This window comes from Leucopleurus acutus (genome assembly GCF_964270905.1).
Source record: "Leucopleurus acutus genome assembly, chromosome: 1".
Taxonomy (NCBI): Eukaryota; Metazoa; Chordata; class Mammalia; order Artiodactyla; family Delphinidae; genus Leucopleurus; species Leucopleurus acutus.
The window spans coordinates 188894546-188912976 of record NC_139142.1 but is presented as its reverse complement, the minus strand read 5'-3'; the positions used below and the strand labels follow the sequence as shown (position 1 = coordinate 188912976).

The following is an 18431-nucleotide window of genomic DNA, read 5'->3' as shown; positions in this document are numbered from 1 at the left end:
GTCAGGCAAACTCTTACAAGAAAGTAATTAGATCCGCTATCTAGGGATGAGTAGCGACTTCTTTTCCTTTTATGGTTTATAGGCAGCTGTCGTTGAAATTATGCCTGAAAACTCTAATAGCTTCCTTTTTTTTTTTTTGCGGTACGCGGGCCTCTCACTGCTGTGGCCTCTCCCGTTGCGGAGCACAGGCTCTGGACGCACAGGCTCAGCGGCCATGGCTCACGGGCCCAGCCGCGCCGCGGCATGTGGGATCTTCCCGGACCTGGGCACGAACCCGTGTCCCCTGCATCGGCAGGCGGACTCTCAACCACTGTGCCACCAGGAAAGCCCTAATAGCTTTCTTGATGGTGTAAGCAGAAAGATTTTTATAAGTTCGTTTTTACTACGGTCTCCACTGATCAGATGTTATATAAAAGTGCTGTGTTTCTTAAAATGTGTTTTGTCCCATTAGCAAGCATAATAAACATGAGGATCACCTGGGGAATCATTGGAAATCAGATTCCTGGGTCCTGATGCCAGGAAGTCCAGTTAAGAGGGTGGCAGTGTCTAGAGTTGGTTTGGAATGGAGTCTTTACTCCCATTATCCACATCAGCTTTCTGATAAATCCCCAAATAAAATAGTAATAATTAATTAAAAATACAAATCTTACATGCACTTTGAATATGAAACGTTAGAAAAAATTTCTATTAAAATGAAGCAGAATCTATGCAAAAAAGAGTGTGCACACTATGCAAATTCAGCTTAAAGACCATTTTTCTAGGTTCATCCCTCCCTTGCCCTCATCTTCTAACCAGGTTCCTGACCACTTGCCCCTCGAATGCAGAAATTCTAGAGCAGCTACTATACACAAGTCTGGTGTGGGACCCAGATATCCACATTTTTAAAAAGCACTCCAGGTAATACTGAGGCAGAACCTGTTATTCATTCTAACATTTTATCAGTTCCAAGGCAGCCACCTGCGAAGCATGAAGTGTTGAAGAACACAGTTGCAGTTTAGTCTATGAAAATAAGATTTTTTAAACTGAATTGAATAGCAGCTCCACCCCTACCTCCCCCACCTCCAGTAGGTGAGAGCCTAGTACTAATGGTGCCAAACCACAGGAGAAATGCCATAGGTTCAACCACTGCACTAACAACCCATCACCGCTAGAGGAAAAAGAAATGCATGCTTGTGTCCTTGACCTGAGCGGTGTACCATCTATACGTGTATTGAAAGGCAAGTAAGGACTTCCCTGGTGGTCCAGTGGTTAAGACCCCACGCTTCCAATGCGGGGGGTAGGGGTTTGATCCCTGGTCAGGGAACTGAGATCCTGCATGCCGTGTGGCACAGCCAAAAAAAAAAAAAAAAAAGAAAGAAAAGGCAAGTAATTTATATATTCTATATGTATATAGAAGACAGGTTATTTATTACACAAGGAATACACTGAAATACAGAAGCCATCTGGACCATATTAAAAAGACAAGATTTCTCAATATAGATATTTGCACAGACAGAGAGCTAACGTAATGCCTCACCTCCACCACCACCTTCATGAGCGCCTCTGGTGGCTGGTCCCGAAATCCTTCATTCTATACATTCTCGACCACATACTCGACTGAGGTATCTGTGGGCTGCCCCATCAGGCCATTCTTTCCTTCTGTCCAACAGTATATCCACTGAGGGCAGCTCACAGCTGTCTGTTGTCCAATATACCTGTCCTTCTGGAGGAATCCTGTAGTCTGGAATTCTTCCCTTCTGGCCTGCACTAGTCCCTGGACCTTACGCCTTCACTGAGGAGCGATCTACCCACCTTCCACAGGGTGTCTTGGTTATTCTGAATGATTCTCTGCTGTGGCTTCAGGAAAGTATTACTGCCCTTCTCATTCTCCACCGTGCTGTGGCCAGCCCTGAAACCCAGCCAAGCTTCTGCTTCTCAGAGGCTGGCTCTGCTCCTTATAGCTTGGCCAAGGGACAGGTTACTCAGAATCAGGACATTGCCAAGAACTTAAGTATCACTTTGGTCCAGAAAATCTATACTTCTGGAGTTTGACTCCTGCCTAGTTTAAAGCCCAAAGTCATTAAGTTCCTTGGATGTCTGTATTAGCAGACTCAGGCTCCCATAACTGAATATCATAGGTGGGTGGTTTAAACAACAGAAATTTATTTTCTCACAGTTCTTGAGGCTGGAAAGTCCAAGGTCAAGGCTCCGGCAAGGTTTGGTTTGTGTTGAGGACTCTTTTCCTGGCTTACAGACGTGGCCACCTTCTTGCTAAGTCCTCACATGGCCTTTCCTCTGAGTTCAAACAGGGTGAGAGTGAGCTCACTGGAGTCTCTTCTTATAAGGACACCAATCCTATTGAATCAGGGCCCCTCCCTTATGACCTCATTTAACCTTAATTACTTCCTTAGAGGCCTCATGTCCACATACACTCACACAGGGGGTTAGGGCTTCAACATATGAACTTGGGGACAAACACTTACATTTTCCTATTTCTCCTTAGAAAATACTCAGGGATTTGTTCTTGGTTTCTAACTACCATATTGTTAAATAAATCGTTGCTAATAACATAAAAATATGTGTTGATTAATTAGATGGGGATATCTACCCTTCTTAATATGGCCGATACATTTAAACCAAGAATCACCCAAATCTTTTTTCTGACCTTCTCACAATGTCACATTCAGCAGTTTGATGTTAATTCAGGTTTATCCTCAGGAACTTTAGATATATTGATAAACCCTTCAATAAACAATTTAAATGAACACTCAATAAAAATGGCAATTTCACAAACAAATTTTACTACCTGAAACTCGAAATCATAAGAAATTTGGAAATAAAAAATAATTATGAAACAAGATTTATATTTTATACTCTTGAATTTTCACTTTTTGAAATAAGTATCTATTATAAAATTATACAAAATGAAAACAAACATATACACTTCAGGAATTTATTCCCTATCAATTCTTACCAATAAGAATGCTAAATACTAATAGTGTTTGAAAGGATAATACATTAACAAAGTAATAATTTGAAATGCAGAGATGACTGTCAAATTTATGTCTCCTTATTCCTGATCTCCAGCAAGCCATCAATTCTCCTCTTTAAGGGTAACAAATAGTGTGTTGTATATCTTTCCAGTGATTTCTCTATGCACTTGAAAGCATATGTATGTTTCTTTCAAATTATTTCAGTTAGTTTATGCATGTTTAAATATATCTGTCACATACATATACGTGTGCATGTTAATATTTATTAAATATAAATATAAACATGCACACGTATATGTATGTAACACTGTTCTGCACCTTGCTTTTTTCACTAGATGCTTGGAGCTATTCATTCTGCTTAAGGGTACATGGAATTCTACTCTGTGAGTGCATGATAATTTATTTTATCTGTCCACAACTTGAACATCCTTACTGACAGATATTCAGGTTGTTTTCAGTCTTTAGCAATGGATAGTCTTATACATTAGTTCACACCCATGTGAGTGTACCTACTGGGTACATTTTTAGAAGTAGAAATGATGGTTATATATTTTATATTTTAATAGATTATAACTAAGAGACTACATTTTTCTCCATACCCTAGAAAAATTATTGCTTTATAAAACTTGCTTTTTAAAAATCTTTATAAATCACAAGTAGAAATGATATCTCATTGTTGTTTTAATTTGCATTTCTCTTATTAGGAGTATGATTATACATTGTTCCATATATTTAGCAGCCACTTATGTTTCCTTTTTTTAAAAAAATAAATTTTTTACTATAAATAGGTTTAGATTCAGAGAAAAGTTGCGAAGATAGTCTTTCCATATATCCCACACTTGGTTTCTCATACTATTAACACTTTACTTAGTATGTCATTAGTATGACCATATCTTGGTCAAAATTAATGAAATGATGTTGATACGTAATTATTATCTGCATTAGTAAGTAACCTTATTCAGATTTCCCTAACTTTTGCATAATGTCCTTTTTATACTCCAGGATCCCATCCAGGACTTCATATCATATTTAGTTATCATGTCTCCCGAGGCTCCTCTTGGCTGTGACAGTTTCTCAGACTTTTCTTGTTTGATGACCTTGACAGTTTCTAGGAGCACTGATTGGGTATTTTGTAGTAAGGTGTGGTTTTCTCTGACTTCTTTCAAGAACTTCTCTTTGCCTTTGTTTTTTTTTGCAGTTTGAAACTGGTATGTCCAGTTGTGCTTTTTGCCTGGTTGGTGTTCTCTGAGCTTTCTGGTTTGGTGTCCGTCATTAATTTTGGAAAGTTCTTGGCCATTATTATTTCAAATATTTCTTCCGCTCTGTTCTTCTTTTCTCTCTGCTGATATTCCAATTATGTGTATGTTACATCTTTTATTATTATCCCATAGTTCTTGGGTGTTCTTTTTTTGTTTCCATTCTTTCTTCTCTTTGTGTTTCAATTTTAGAAGTTTCTCAGCCTTTAGTGGGCCTGTGTCTTTGGGCTGTGACCTTCACAAATATTTCTCTAATGAATAGTTTTTTTTCTCTCTGCCACCTACTAAGAACAGTAAACTCTGCTTACAAGAATGTACTGGCATAAAGTTCTGGGAAAAAGTTGCCTTTTGAAGGCATTTTGGAGGAAACTGATAAGTTATCTAAAGAGATTACCATTTAAAAAGAATAACAGGAGAAAAATAATTATTCAGAGCTGAGCTCAATGACTAAACTTCATAAACAGTATGGTAAATCTTTTGCTATGTATGTTTACCACAATTTTTAAAAATTAAAAGACGTTTCATTTTTATCACTTATACAGTTTTGGTTTAGTTTTACTTATTTATTTATTTATTTGCAAAATCTAATTGTTCCAAATTCTTTTACTCTTTCTATTTTCCTGGAGCAATCTAAAAGTACTATTGATTTTCTCTACAAGCTATTAACTAAAAGATGATTGTTTTTTAAAGGAGCTGTGGAAATTGATAATAAAACAATTAAAAAGGTTTTTTTCCCCCCATTTTCTTTGCCTTCAGCAGAAACCTCTCATTTGAACAATAATTCCAGCAGATAAAATGAAAATCTCTGTAGCCTTCAGGCTAGTCAGATCAACAAGGTGATCTAAATCCACCATAATCCTATTAGAAACAGCCAACAAGGGACTTCCCTGGTGGCACAGCGGTTAAGAACCCATCTGCCAATGCAGGGTACACGGTTCGAGCCCTGGTCTGGGAAGATCCCACATGCTGTGAAGCAACTAAGCCCGGGCGCCACAACTACTGAGCCTGCCCTCTAGAGCCCGTGAGCCACAGCTACTGAGCCCGTGAGCCACAACTACTGAAGCCCGCACACCTAGAGCCTGTGCTCCACAACAAGAGAAGCCACCGAAATGAGAAGCCCGAGCACTGCAGCGAAGCGTAGCCCCCGCTTGCCGCAGCTAGAGAAAGCCCGCGCACAGCAATGAAGACCCAACTCAGCCAAAAATAAATACATAAATAAATAAATTTATTTATAAAAATAAAAAAATTTAAAAAAGAAATAGCCAACAAAATATTTATTTAGACCTATTCTTTTTAATAATATGTCTCAGCTCCAGAGCTGTATCAGTTGAAGTCAGAACACAATTTTGAGTTGCTTCCGTATTGTACCTACTAGTTTTCTGTGATGTATTAAAAAAAAAAAATAGGGAAAGATCCTGATAATAAAGGTTAGCATTGACATAACAGGTGCACATAAAGAAATCCGTCTCCTAATTCAAAGGCAAAACATCACATATAAATTTAACTAAACAAATATTTAATTTTTCCTTTAGGATTGGGTCTTCAATACATTTTCAAGTTGAATTATTAGCAATTAATCGAATCCTTAGTCTATGAAAGGCAACCTAAAGGCACCAGGGGAACGTCCATCCCTGTCCCCATCATTTTACCCATAACTAACTTTATGCTTTGATGACTTGTCCTTAAAGTTCTTGTTCTACAAAGGGTAGAATAAGAAGCATAAAGATATGCATGACCTGCTGATTATAATAATGCCTGTTACCCAGTTATGACCCATAATATCACAATTAGAGAAACATTTCAAGATTCTTCTGCCATGTGTTAACAAAATTGCTAAACTTTATAAGACTTTCAGATACAGTCACAGCATTGGGAGGCCTTTAGAGGAGATTCTGCAGTGTACTTAGAGATGACAGATATACCCATGCTGAGAAAGAGGATATCCCAGGTCATCTAAACACTCTTATACCTCCCAGTCATGAATGGATGAGCCAGACTTTAAAAGGCGATAATGAAGAATTAAGTCCCTAAACACCCCCTGAGCTATGGATCATGCCATCAAAGGAAACAACAGACAAACTAACAAGCAAGCACAGCTTTACAGAAAATGTATTTTGAAAAGGAATAAAAGAGCAAAAAAATACATATAAAAAAGGAGAGTAATAATAATATATGCTGTTTTATAGCATTTTCTATGAAATAGGTATTAATAACACATATTACTTCGTTAACTCTTGACAAAAATCCTTATGAACTAGGAACTTTCATTATGCTATCTTACAGATTGGAAAACTGAGGTGGGAGAGATTAAGTAATTTACTGAAGATCACAATAGCTATGACTGGTGTTACTTATGAAGACCCACATTCTGATTCAAGAGTCTACTTATCTTAATCTAGATACCAGCCTGCTTCTCGAAGAAAATGAATTTCATTTGCTGGCTTCTGTAGGAATAGAACTCTTTGGAACTTATTCCTGAAATGTCCAGAGTCCAAAGTCAATCCTGCCTCACTTAGTATCTTTCTCCCCTTTCCAGGATTGGACAATGTTAGAACAGTTGCTGTATTTTGTTACTTTACTAGCGTCACCTAGACTCCTTTTGTTTTCAATTGGGTGATGTATTTGAGCATCTATGTAATACTATTATTTATCTGAATTACTGATGCAGTGACTAGGAAAGGAGGAAAGCTAAGTATTCGCGAATGTTTCAAACAAAGCCTGGATCCACAAAAGGCTAAACGGTGCTTTCCAGAGGAGTGATCAGTAGACTCCTCTGTGGTTGTGATGGTGATGGAAGGCGCTGAGCCTGGAGAATCTGCTTTTTACCCAGACTCTCATTTTGATGGATCAGCATTCCCCCAGTCCTGTCACTAATCATGACTTATCCAGTGTGTACCAATGATCCTCTCTTTTTTGTTTTTCTATAATTGTCCTCCTTTCTACCCACATTTCTGCCTCTGCTATTTTTCATATTGACTCAAGTCTATCTCCTGGGTGACCCCTCTCTGGGTCTCCTGTCGCTCTAATCTCCAGCTACACTTCACCCCCAATCCCAAGGACCCAGTGCTGATGAAATATGACATGTCGCTACACAGGAGAAATAAAAGGGCTTGTGGAATACACAATTCATAAAGCCACAGGGAAATGTAGTAATGCTGGTGAATCTGCTGAATCTACTGTGGGACACTAGACAGTTTGGGGGAGTAAATTATCAAGGAGGACAGGTGAGATGAACTTTCAGAAGGTATATCCAGAGAATCACTCAGACATAGCAAAGCAGACATCCCATAACTTAACTTTCTCTCCAGGAAACTTTGAGACTTGAGTTTGTTACTTTAAATTAGTGAACCAAATTGGAATGGATTTACTTTTGTCCAGCATCTATTCCTTCAGTACTTCCCATCATGTATCAGATCTCCAGATACATATAATAATATAATGATAATACAAAATAATTCCATTTACCTTCTCACTAGATTCAGAAGGTTAATGGAAGCAATCAAGTTCTGTTATATGAGGTTATATACTTGAAAGATGGTGGGGTTGGTATTTATAAATCAATCATCATGAGTAATAACTAACTCTCTTCTGCTGTTAAAAAGTCTTTTATAACTGTTATTAATCATTTACCTCTAAAAAGCATGAAATATTACTTGGGACCACAATTAAAATATTGCTATTTGAAAGCAAAAATAAAAATGAAGCTGGAAGACTTGGTAATATACTTCCTCAAAACCCAATCAAAATAATATGCAGTATTTTTTTAACCTCTTTTATTGGCGACTTAAAGGGGCGGGGGGGGAAACAAGTGATTATTGACAAGATATAGGAAATTAGTCTAAATTTGAATTTAAGATACCATAGCTCAAAGAGCAACTTTTTTTTTCCCTTGAGAGGAGTACTAGTAGACTAGGAGGCATGGGAAGAAAGGAGACACAGTTGTTCCTCAGTCTCCAGGACACACCCCCTACCCCCATACCAAAATCCCTGGATGCTCAAGTCCCTTATATAACATGGTGTAGTATTTGCACATAACCTACACATATCCTCCCACATACTTTAAATTAACTCTAGGTTGTATAATACTTAATACAATGTAAATGATATGTAAATAGTTGTGAATACAATGTAAATACTATGTATAGTTGCCAGCTCATAGCAAATTCAAGTTTTGCTTCTTGGAAGTTTCCAAAAATGTTTTTTTTCAAATATTTTTAATCCGCAGTTGGTTGAATCCCTGGACATGGTACCCACGGATATGGAGGGCCGACTGTATATATTTACTTCTGTATGTTTGACCTTTTTTAGTGCCATGTAGTAACTTTTCAGATATTAAACATTGATTACTTAGTGAACGTTTTACATTTTATTAGTTTTCATGGGGCAAACAAAATAAAATAGAACTAAAATTGACATCTTATAGAGTGCTGTATGTCAATTATATCAAACTGGAAAAAGAAAAGATGTGTGTGAAGTAGGCTTCTCAATAAAACTTTTCATATCCTGACAAAAAAATCTAAAGCTCCAACTAGAAATTCACATAGAAAGGAAAGGAGGAAATCCTTCGCATAACCAAGGTTAAGTAATACCTGTTCATTATTATCCTTTTAATTCGCGTCATCTTTGATTCCTAATCTCATGTGAAACTTGCTTAAAATTCCACACACTATTTTAATCTTGAATCAGCATCTGTCTACATACTTAAAATTTGAGGCCAGAATTATCTGGATAATGTCAACTTTTCTCTCTCCCATTATAACAGGCATCATTTACCACCCTCTCCCACCTCCCATTTTCCTCTCATCTTAGTTATATGTAGTGCCCCTGATGGACTCATGAGAAAAATATTATTACTAGTGATGGTTGCAAGAATTAAAAAATCAAATCCTCACACATAAATCTACTTTTTGAAGCTTTTAAAAGATCACTTTAGCAGCCTAAAATTTAAAAAGAATCAAAGTATTCATATGGAAAGGTAATAAAAGGCAGTGTGATACGCAAACAACACAACTTAGTGGTACGTTTAATGGAAGTATCTGTACAAAATGCACGGAGGACTAGTTTTTTAATGCCTGGAATATTTGTATTCTGACGTATTTTTAAAATAGAAAGATGAAAGAATGCTTTCAGATTCTGCTGCCAGTGAACCAAAAAATAAGATGGTATTTCCAATTCATTGTGTACATTACTTGTATGGATGACTGAAGCTTTTGAAAATTAAAATGCTTAATAAGCAAAGATTCATTTTTGCAGTTTATAAATAAATGACCGGATATTTGATTTTTATTTACATTTTAACTAGAAACTTAATTTTACTCACAATGAAATATATATGTATATACATTATACGTACACACACAATGATGGGTCACAGTAAATTATGCATATATCTGTATTTTTAAACTGCTCTCTGTTTTGAAATGGTATTGATCCTAGCAATAACACAAGACATTGTCTAAGTTCAATTTAGTCAAAATTAGTGTCTATGTGGAGAGAGAGAGATTTTAAGGAGGCATGGGAAATGCAGAAGCGGTGAGGTAGGAATGAAGGGAATTGTGATTTAAAATATGCACTTTAACAATTCACTTTCTTTACCTTAAATCCAACGTAGAAACAGGTTCAAGAGGAATTTGCAGACACATTCAAAGAGAACTGACAGTCAATAGAATATCTCTGTTCATTTCAGTTTCATAGAAACCAATGTGTTCCTACTTAAAAATCCCAGTCCCTGGTCTATTTGCAATGGCCTTCAGTCAACTTTATTTAATCTGACTTCTGGTTTCCATTTTTCTTCCAAGCCTTTCATGGTTAATAATTTTTTCAAGATTTGTAAGATGATGAACATTTGTCAGGTAGGTTTACCTGCTTATAACACCTAGTTAATCAGAAGAGATCTGTTGAAAATGAATGATTCAGAAGTCCTCTTCCAAGCTGTTCTTAGCTTTACTCCCCTGTGTCCTAATGAATCCTTTTGGCTGAAAACCTTTGCAAACACAATGATCAGACAACTCAAATGATGTGCCCTTCACTGGCTTCAGGCACTATAATCTATGTAGAAGTATTGAAAACCTTGCTTCTTTCTTTGACTGTAACTGCCTAACCTTACCCTGTCCTCCACTGCCAGATTAGGCCAGATCTGTTCTTTACTCAAAGAAACCCAATACTTACTGGATATCATCCAAGTGTCTAAAGTTCAAAGTATTTTACATCACTCTTCCCATCTCCCCTTCACTAGACTCTTACTCTGAGTCTCCATTCAAGATAAACAGATTTACTTGACAGACCTCCAAATATGCTCAGTATGGGCTCAGCACTGTCACTTATCTCAGCATCCCCTTGTCTAGAATGTCCCTTCCCTCTTCACCTCTTTTCAACCTGCTTCTTTGCCTGCTAAAATTCCACCGTCCTTTAAGGGCAACGTCAAATGTTAGCTCTTTCACAAACCTGTTCTTGATTCACCCAATAAGAATGATCTCCTCTTGGAGCAACTTTCTGCTCCTCCAATACTCACAGTCAACCTTGTCTTATTGCTTAGTCATATACTCCTTCCTCTTAGATTCTAAGCTCCTGGAGGAACAACAGTTTATTCTTCTCTGTACAAACCAAAGTATCATGTACTGTGTCTTTCACACAGTAGGGGCTCAACCAATACTGATTGAATAAATAAACAATGGAAGTGTAGACAAGCTATTTATTTAGCTGAAGACTTTTACAGGAGATTCTGGTTCCATTTTGGAGAAACCCAGGTCAATGTCTAAATTATCTCAGTTGTGCCTCTCTAAACAGGGTATAGATTTATATATGCAAGTGCCATACTAGCATATCTTAAGCAAAAAATAAAAAAGGTTTCTTTACATTAGTGTCTTCTTCAAAGAAGATGGAGATCATTCAAGACACCAGATTTTTCACTTACTTTGAGGATCTTTTCAAAGAAAAATGGTACTTTGAAGGAGTAAACATGATATAGCCAACTGTTTGGGTTTTTTCCTACCAACTCAGCTAAGGGAAATCTTACTTCATATTGGCTGAATCACTGACAAGACTTTTAAACATAAAACGATTTGAGAAACAGAAAATGCAAAGCTGCCCATATTTTCACCACTGTGTGTACAGACTTTGAATAAATGTGATTAATAATTCACTTTTAAAAATTCAGTGGAACACCGGTAACCTAAGTGTCAGAAAACATGCCTAATAGTCATGTTATAAGATAACCATGCTCATATCATACTTTAAAGATGTGAGCGGATGTGAGGTAATCCACGGCTTATAGGGGCAATCTTTCAATTTACCTTTCTTCTTTCCATTCAGTCTTTCAACACATTAATTAAAATGTCTATTAAATGCCTGGCACTATACTAGCACAAAAATACATGGTGAGCTCATAAAGACATGGTCCTTGTGTAAATTTTACTTATATATAGTCCTTTTTTTACACAAAATGGAATAGTTTCTGAACTGAAGCCATTGTTTTTCCCTAAAACCAGCTCTTCTGCTTAGAGTTGTAAATTTTGCTAATAGCATCATTTCTCTCCTTTCGTTTGAAGCCTCAGAATCAGCAAGGCCCTCAATATTTGTCACACAAACTACTGCAATATTCTTCCTATTATGTGTACTAACTTCAGTTTTTTATACTTTAAAGCATTACGAAATATCTTGGTTCAGCTGCTTACATTTATTACTTATCTAATTATCTAATTAAGGACTCTTGAGGCAGTTATAAAATTGTCCCAAACTACTTTTCACATCTTAATATTTTTTGTAAAGCTACACCCAGCTTCATTCAAACTCAATTATTTACTATCTCAAACATATTCCACCAATTTCCTCTTCTGTATAGTATTTATTCAAGATATTCTTCCCTGTGACCTACTCTTCCCTCCCTACATAATCACAGAAATTATAACTTCCTTCAAGAAATATCTTAAATAATAATTTCTCTATAAAGTCTTAAAGGATTCTCACAGATATTTACAAATATCTACAAATAAGATGTTTTCAAAATACAAATATCATCATTTGTATTTTCTAAGGAACTCCCACATTCTGCTTCACTTTGTCTAATAGTCCACTAGGCTACACAATCCTAAGGCAGAGGTAGCTTTATTTACCAGTGTTCAGAGATGGTACTCAGAACTTTTATTTGCTTATTGGTATTTCTGATTACAAATCTTCTTCTGAATCCTACATATCTTCTAAGTCTTATGCTGAAATATGGTATAGCGACCAACATGGTTCCCATACCAAGCAGAAGACCAATAATAAAACCCAGTGAAGGAAAGGGACTCTGATCTGTGGTGCTTTAGGCTTGGGCCATCCACAGACTTTTCATCACATCTATGGATTTCTTTTAACTTGCTTCTTTACTTACTCTTCCATTTTTATGTTTTTCTCTCATTCTTCTACTTTCTCTATCACTCCATGTTAGGCAAGCAGCGATATTCTCCGGCATTCTGCTTATTTCTGCTAGTAGCAATCAAGGATTAAATTTTTCTCACTCCTGGGATATACTATAAAAAATGATAATTGCCTTTCTAGGCTATTGCTATCTCTAAACTAACCTCCAAAGTTTGTGGAGAAAAATAAAATGAAGAGAATTCAAACTGAATTTCAGTGTTTATTTTTTAAACTCAAATGAGTTGTCAGTCAACTTAGGTGGCATTAAAGGGGGGAAAAAACCAATCAAATAACTAAAGTTAATATAATGTGGTTTTGAATGTGAATGTATATATTGATATATAAATAAATTTATATCGATCAACTATATAAATTAAAAGAAAATGAAAATACTTCCATAGCTTTCTTAAGCACCTTTTCTTTCTAAGCTCTGTTCGCTTTCATGCAGTGAAAGCATGGAAATCATTTTCCATATTATCAAAAATGAAATAAAACTTGGAAAGAAAGCAGAGATGAATCTAAGCTGAAAATTATTATAAATACATTTTTTTCTGCAGAAAAGTTTTCCCAATAGCTATATTCTTTCTTAGGTTTTATATATACCCATGACTTTGTGATATAAGACAATGGTTTTCCCAATAAATGTCCCTTTTGAAATATGGAGTAAATTAAAAATAGTAACTGTAGTGAAACTGTAGATAATTTAGAGTGAATGGGTAGAAAACCACTTACCCCCAGTTGCCACAGTGATTTCACGTAGGAAATGGCCATAAAATGGAAAATCGAAGGACAGATTCACTCTCTGCAAGGAACAACAACCAGAAAAGAAAATCAATAATGTGCATAATAGTAAATGTAAAATGAAGAGCCTTCTACCTAAAAAAAATGATGCTTCTACTTTGCACCACTATTATTGTAGTTGACTATTAGAACCTGAATCTTGGATGGAAAGAAAGATTTTTTCCCCTGGTAATTAAATGTTTAAAGTATGTGAAAAGAATAAAGTTTTGCTGTTGTGGTCTGTTGATCTGTTCTTCAGTTACAAAGGGAATCTAGAAGTTTCAACTCTGAATCAAGCTATTCTCTTTAACATCACCACTGCCTCTCAGTTGTCCACTACAAAGTAGGTCAGCCATCACGATAATCTTAGGGTTCTTTTTAGTTTGATTAATCTTCTCCAAAATAGTAGAGCATGTTATCTGTCAAGTTTCACTGAATTTAAAAATATATATATTTATTTTACAAAATTATATATTCAATTTATCTTCTGTACATCCCAGAACAAAAGGCAATTTTACGGAACAAGATATTTTGCACCTACAGATCTAGACCTGCAGATATTTTTATTTTTAAGATACGATAAACTCCCCAGATTCAGTATACAAATGACCCCTAAACAACAAGGGTTTGAACTGCGTTGGCCAGTTCCACTTATGAGGCATTTTTTTCCCAATAAATATAGTATCTGTGTTTTCATTTTACAGATCTTTAAATTATCAAAGTGTTGAGAAAACTTTGATTAGAGATCACAATATATGAAATCAAAAGAACTAGGGTTTGAGTCCTGATTCTATCCAGCCCTTGGGTGAGTCATTTGTCAATTTCCTTATTTTTGAGGCAGAGATACCAGTGTGTGGATTTTCAAATGTGCGGGGACTGGCAGCCCTAACCCCCAGTGTTGTTCAAGGGTCAACCGTTTTATGTCCACTTTTAAAAGCACAGAATCAAAGAATAAAAAATTCTGGTTACTAGAAAGCTACTTTTACTTTGTAGAGAGGAAAACTGGAGAGACTTAGGAAGAAAGTTCATAAATTTTGCCCCTCTTTTTTCTAAAAAGGGATCTGAAGCTTTGGATATATATATTTATAATATATCTTTATATATATCTTTATATAGATAGATAGTAAGATAAAAACAAGACACAACAAAGCAAAACAAAGAAAAAGAAACCCTAGATTTTGTGTATGTTTGAAATGATATGAACCAGATATATTATTATTAGGCAAGAAACAAGAAAAACAGGGAGCTATAACAAAGGTGGTTAGCTGAAATAAAAGGATCCATAGGGAAATTAATTGGCTGATTTAGAGCCTAACAGCATGTACAAACTACCTATAGTAAAAGGTTATTATGTTAAAATTCAACAATTTCTATATCATATCTCTCCCAATATACAAATTTAAAAAAAAGAGAATTATATATAGCTAGATTAAATTTAGCTCTTTCCAATTGTACAAATGATTGCTTTTTTATATCCATCAGAGATTTCTAATGACTTATTTGGCATGATATTAATCATTCAAAATTTACAGTGACTTTCCATTAGGTTTTTTTCTTTTCTTTTTAATGAAAGCTGCATCTTCAGAAAGGGTTTATCTTCATTTTTATTTTATGCTGACTAATGGGAACAACAAAATCTATTTTCACTGCACTAACTGAAATGAGTGGTTACTAATAACCCTAACATAAAAGCTTCAGTGGCAAAATCATATATCGCAAAGAAAAGGTCAGACATAATTTTATAAAGGCACTTGCTGTAGTACACTGTTCTCCATCATTCTAATTTATTTCCACGCTCATGTGCAAATCGGTAAAATTTACAGCCCTTTGGCATTCTCACTTCCAGAATAAGAGTTTGGTTTAAGCATCTATCACTAACATATCAAAGATGAACCAGAGGAATATGACAATTTCTCAGCCACAACAAATGTTTAAATATTTTAGAATAAAATTGAGATAAACAAATATATAAGTTAAAGACTGTTTTTGAGAAGTAAGTAAGTTCTCAAGGAAAAATTGCTGATATATTATCCTGAAGCACAACATCAATGATTGAAATGTTTCCCTGTTTAAATGACCAGATACCTTAGTTATCACCATGGCCTGCTTCACACTAATAATGGCAAGGACAATTTAGAAAGGTGTTACCTTCTTAATAGTTGTGAAATCTACCCATTTCTCTCCAGGTACTACTGACACCCTTCTCCAAGTATAGATCACTTTTTTTTTTTTTTTTTTTTTTTTGCGGTACGCGGGCCTCTCACCGCTGCGGCCTCTCCCGCCGCGGAGCACAGGCTCCGGACGCGCAGGCTCAGCGGCCATGGCTCACGGGCCCAGCCGCTCGGCAGCATGTGGGATCCTCCCAGACCGGGGCACGAACCCGTGTCCCCTGCATCAGCAGGCGGACCCCCACCCACTGCGCCAGCAGGGAAGCCTAGTATAGATCACTTTTATCGTAATAACTTGCTCACAGGTGTCTTGGCTCCATTTTCCCTGGAATTCATTCTCCATACTATCTAGCATATCACTCCCCCACTTCAAATCATTCAATCTAGAATCCCATTGACCCTGGAATCATGCCAAAATAGTGAAAACGAGTTCTAAGACCCACCACTAACTGGTCTCTCCTACCTTAAGATTCTCCCTTCATATTTTCTGTTCAGGCCAGCCTTCTAGAATAACTTTTAGTTCCTTGAAACTGCCACCCTTAACCCTGGGCTCTGGTACTTCAACATGATGTCTCTTCTGACTGAAATGGTCTCTCAACCTTGGCTGGTCATGGCTCCCATGTTCTTTGGCTCAGTTTGGTTGGTACTCCAAACCTGACATAAGGACTTGGAGCAGATAATTTGTTTGGAAGGTGATCCTAGGAAGCATTTGCTAAAGGAGGTGGGAAAAGTGAGACAAGGAAAAGAGAAAAACTAGTAACAGCTATTGGATGTGTTACCACTATAGCCAGGTCTCCCCTTGGAGACCTTCTGAGAAAGAGTGGGGGGAAAATATGCCTCAGAATCATCTCATTGGAGGTTAGGAGGCTGGGCTACTTATCCATCAACTCCTATCTCCTGTCGATCAAAGGTGCTCCTGTGGGCAGATGAATCCCCCCTTCCCCAGGATTACCCTTGCTTACCCTCAGGCAGAGAGAAGAGCCACAGCACTTGATCTGAGGAGTTGCTAGTATATTAGAAGCTGCCTCCCACAGCTTCAAGTGAACTCAGGGAGGCAGAAGGGATATGGGGCAAAGCATCAAGAGGCACCGCGAAGTGTCGCATCCTCAGAGTCCTACCGTGACTTCTCAGCCCAAGTTAGACTTCCTACTGTACCTCACCTAGCATTCTCTCTATATACATGCACATGTGAAACAACCGCATGGGGTTCAGATTTTAACTGCTTCAAAGTGAAACTCAGCATCAGGGTGGTTAAGAATGGCCCAAGTGGGAAACCAAAATTTAAACCCAGATTTGAAAGACAACAAAGGCAATGCTCTTAATTACTGAGCTATTGAAAATAAAGTGATAAGAAGTGTCACACTTAAAGGCAAATTTTTGAAAATTATCATCCCTCCTTAAAACACATACAAACACAGACACACACACACACACACACACACACACTCACACACACACACACACACAAACTACTGAAACATAAACAAAAATCATTAAGCACTAGAATTTCATGAAGGGCTTTAAGCTAATTTATTATATATTCAGTATAATTACCCTCTGGGTAATTGGATCATTATTTTATCTCAGCATGGTATATAAAACAGGCATGGGCGGGGAGCTAAAGGAAAGTTTTATTTGTTCATTCATTCATTCATGCAGTCAGAAATCATTTATTCAACACCTTATATGTACCAGGCACTTAATCAGGGTCTGAGCATCATACAGTAAGTCCCACCCAGTTTCTTCCTTCAAGGAGTTCAGAAGATGGTGCAGGAGAGCAACATGGAAGGGTAAACAAGCAGGACCAGGCAGGGGCAGAGTAAGGACCCAGAGAGAACACCTAACCCAGAGGAGATGGCATTGAAACTCTTTAAAAGGAATCACCAGAAGCTAGTCAGATGAGACCTGAAGGCATGGGAGTGGAAGGGATTGTGAAAATATATGTAGAAAGTAAAACTGGAAGGATCGTGATTAATTGTACATAAAAGCTGGGAGCGGGGAAGAGCTGTCTAGAATGTAGGACAGGTTTCTAGCTGGGTGACTGGTGGACCATAATCCACCAACTGAATTGATGAATACAGGAAGAAGAGCTATTTTGGTTAGGTGTGAGAAGGCTTGCTGTGTCACTAATTAATTACATATCCTTTAACTATATAATTTAAAAAAAACCCCAAATTGTAAATGCCACAAAGGACCCTTCTGAAATCAAAAAGGCTAACAGAACCCTGGACATTGTCACAAAAAGCCACTGTAAACAAAAAAAGAAACGTAATTTTGAAATTTAGTTGACTTAATTGATGTACATGACAGAAATGAACGTTTTCCTATCTTGGATCTCATCCCATAAGAAATATCTAATGTAAAAGGAAGAAGCATTTCGGAAAATTGTCATGTGAAGACACAATAAATTAATTAACAGGGCGAAATATAAAATGAAAACTCAGAAGTGAAATTTTAACAAGCATGTGTGGCATAAATAAAATCAATTGAATTTGCTAATTCCTTACACTCTGCAGAAAGGAGGGGTATCATAATTTTGAGACAAGCATAGGAAGTATCACAGGGGGGAGAAGAAATTTATGAAGCATGCTTTGAAAAGTTTGCAGAAGCATATAGATAGGTTCTAGGTGGTGTGTTGCAAATTTATGGCAGGTACAGCCATGTATGACTGTGACTTTTAAAACCACATCATGCTCCCTCACAGCATGCCCCGCGGAATCACTGCTGGGAACAGACTATCAGAGGCAATTAGGGCCATACTCAGAGATCTCTAAGTGCGTCCCCACCTCTTACTGCCTCTTTTACATATTTTTCTTATGCCTATCGCCATCTGGCTTCTGACTAATTATTATGATCTC

The 18431-nt window shown here is 36.8% G+C and overlaps 1 protein-coding gene across 2 annotated transcripts in view; it reads right to left on the bottom strand.

Moving 5' to 3' along the window:
* PLXDC2 (plexin domain containing 2) overlaps positions 1 to 18431 on the bottom strand; it is a 409444-nt gene that overhangs the window by 178800 nt on the left and 212213 nt on the right. For both annotated transcript variants that reach the window (XM_082854939.1, XM_082854938.1), the window contains exon 5: positions 13358 to 13427. In XM_082854939.1, coding sequence (XP_082711065.1) covers positions 13358 to 13427 — 70 coding nt within the window. The remainder of the gene's footprint in view (positions 1 to 13357; positions 13428 to 18431) is intronic.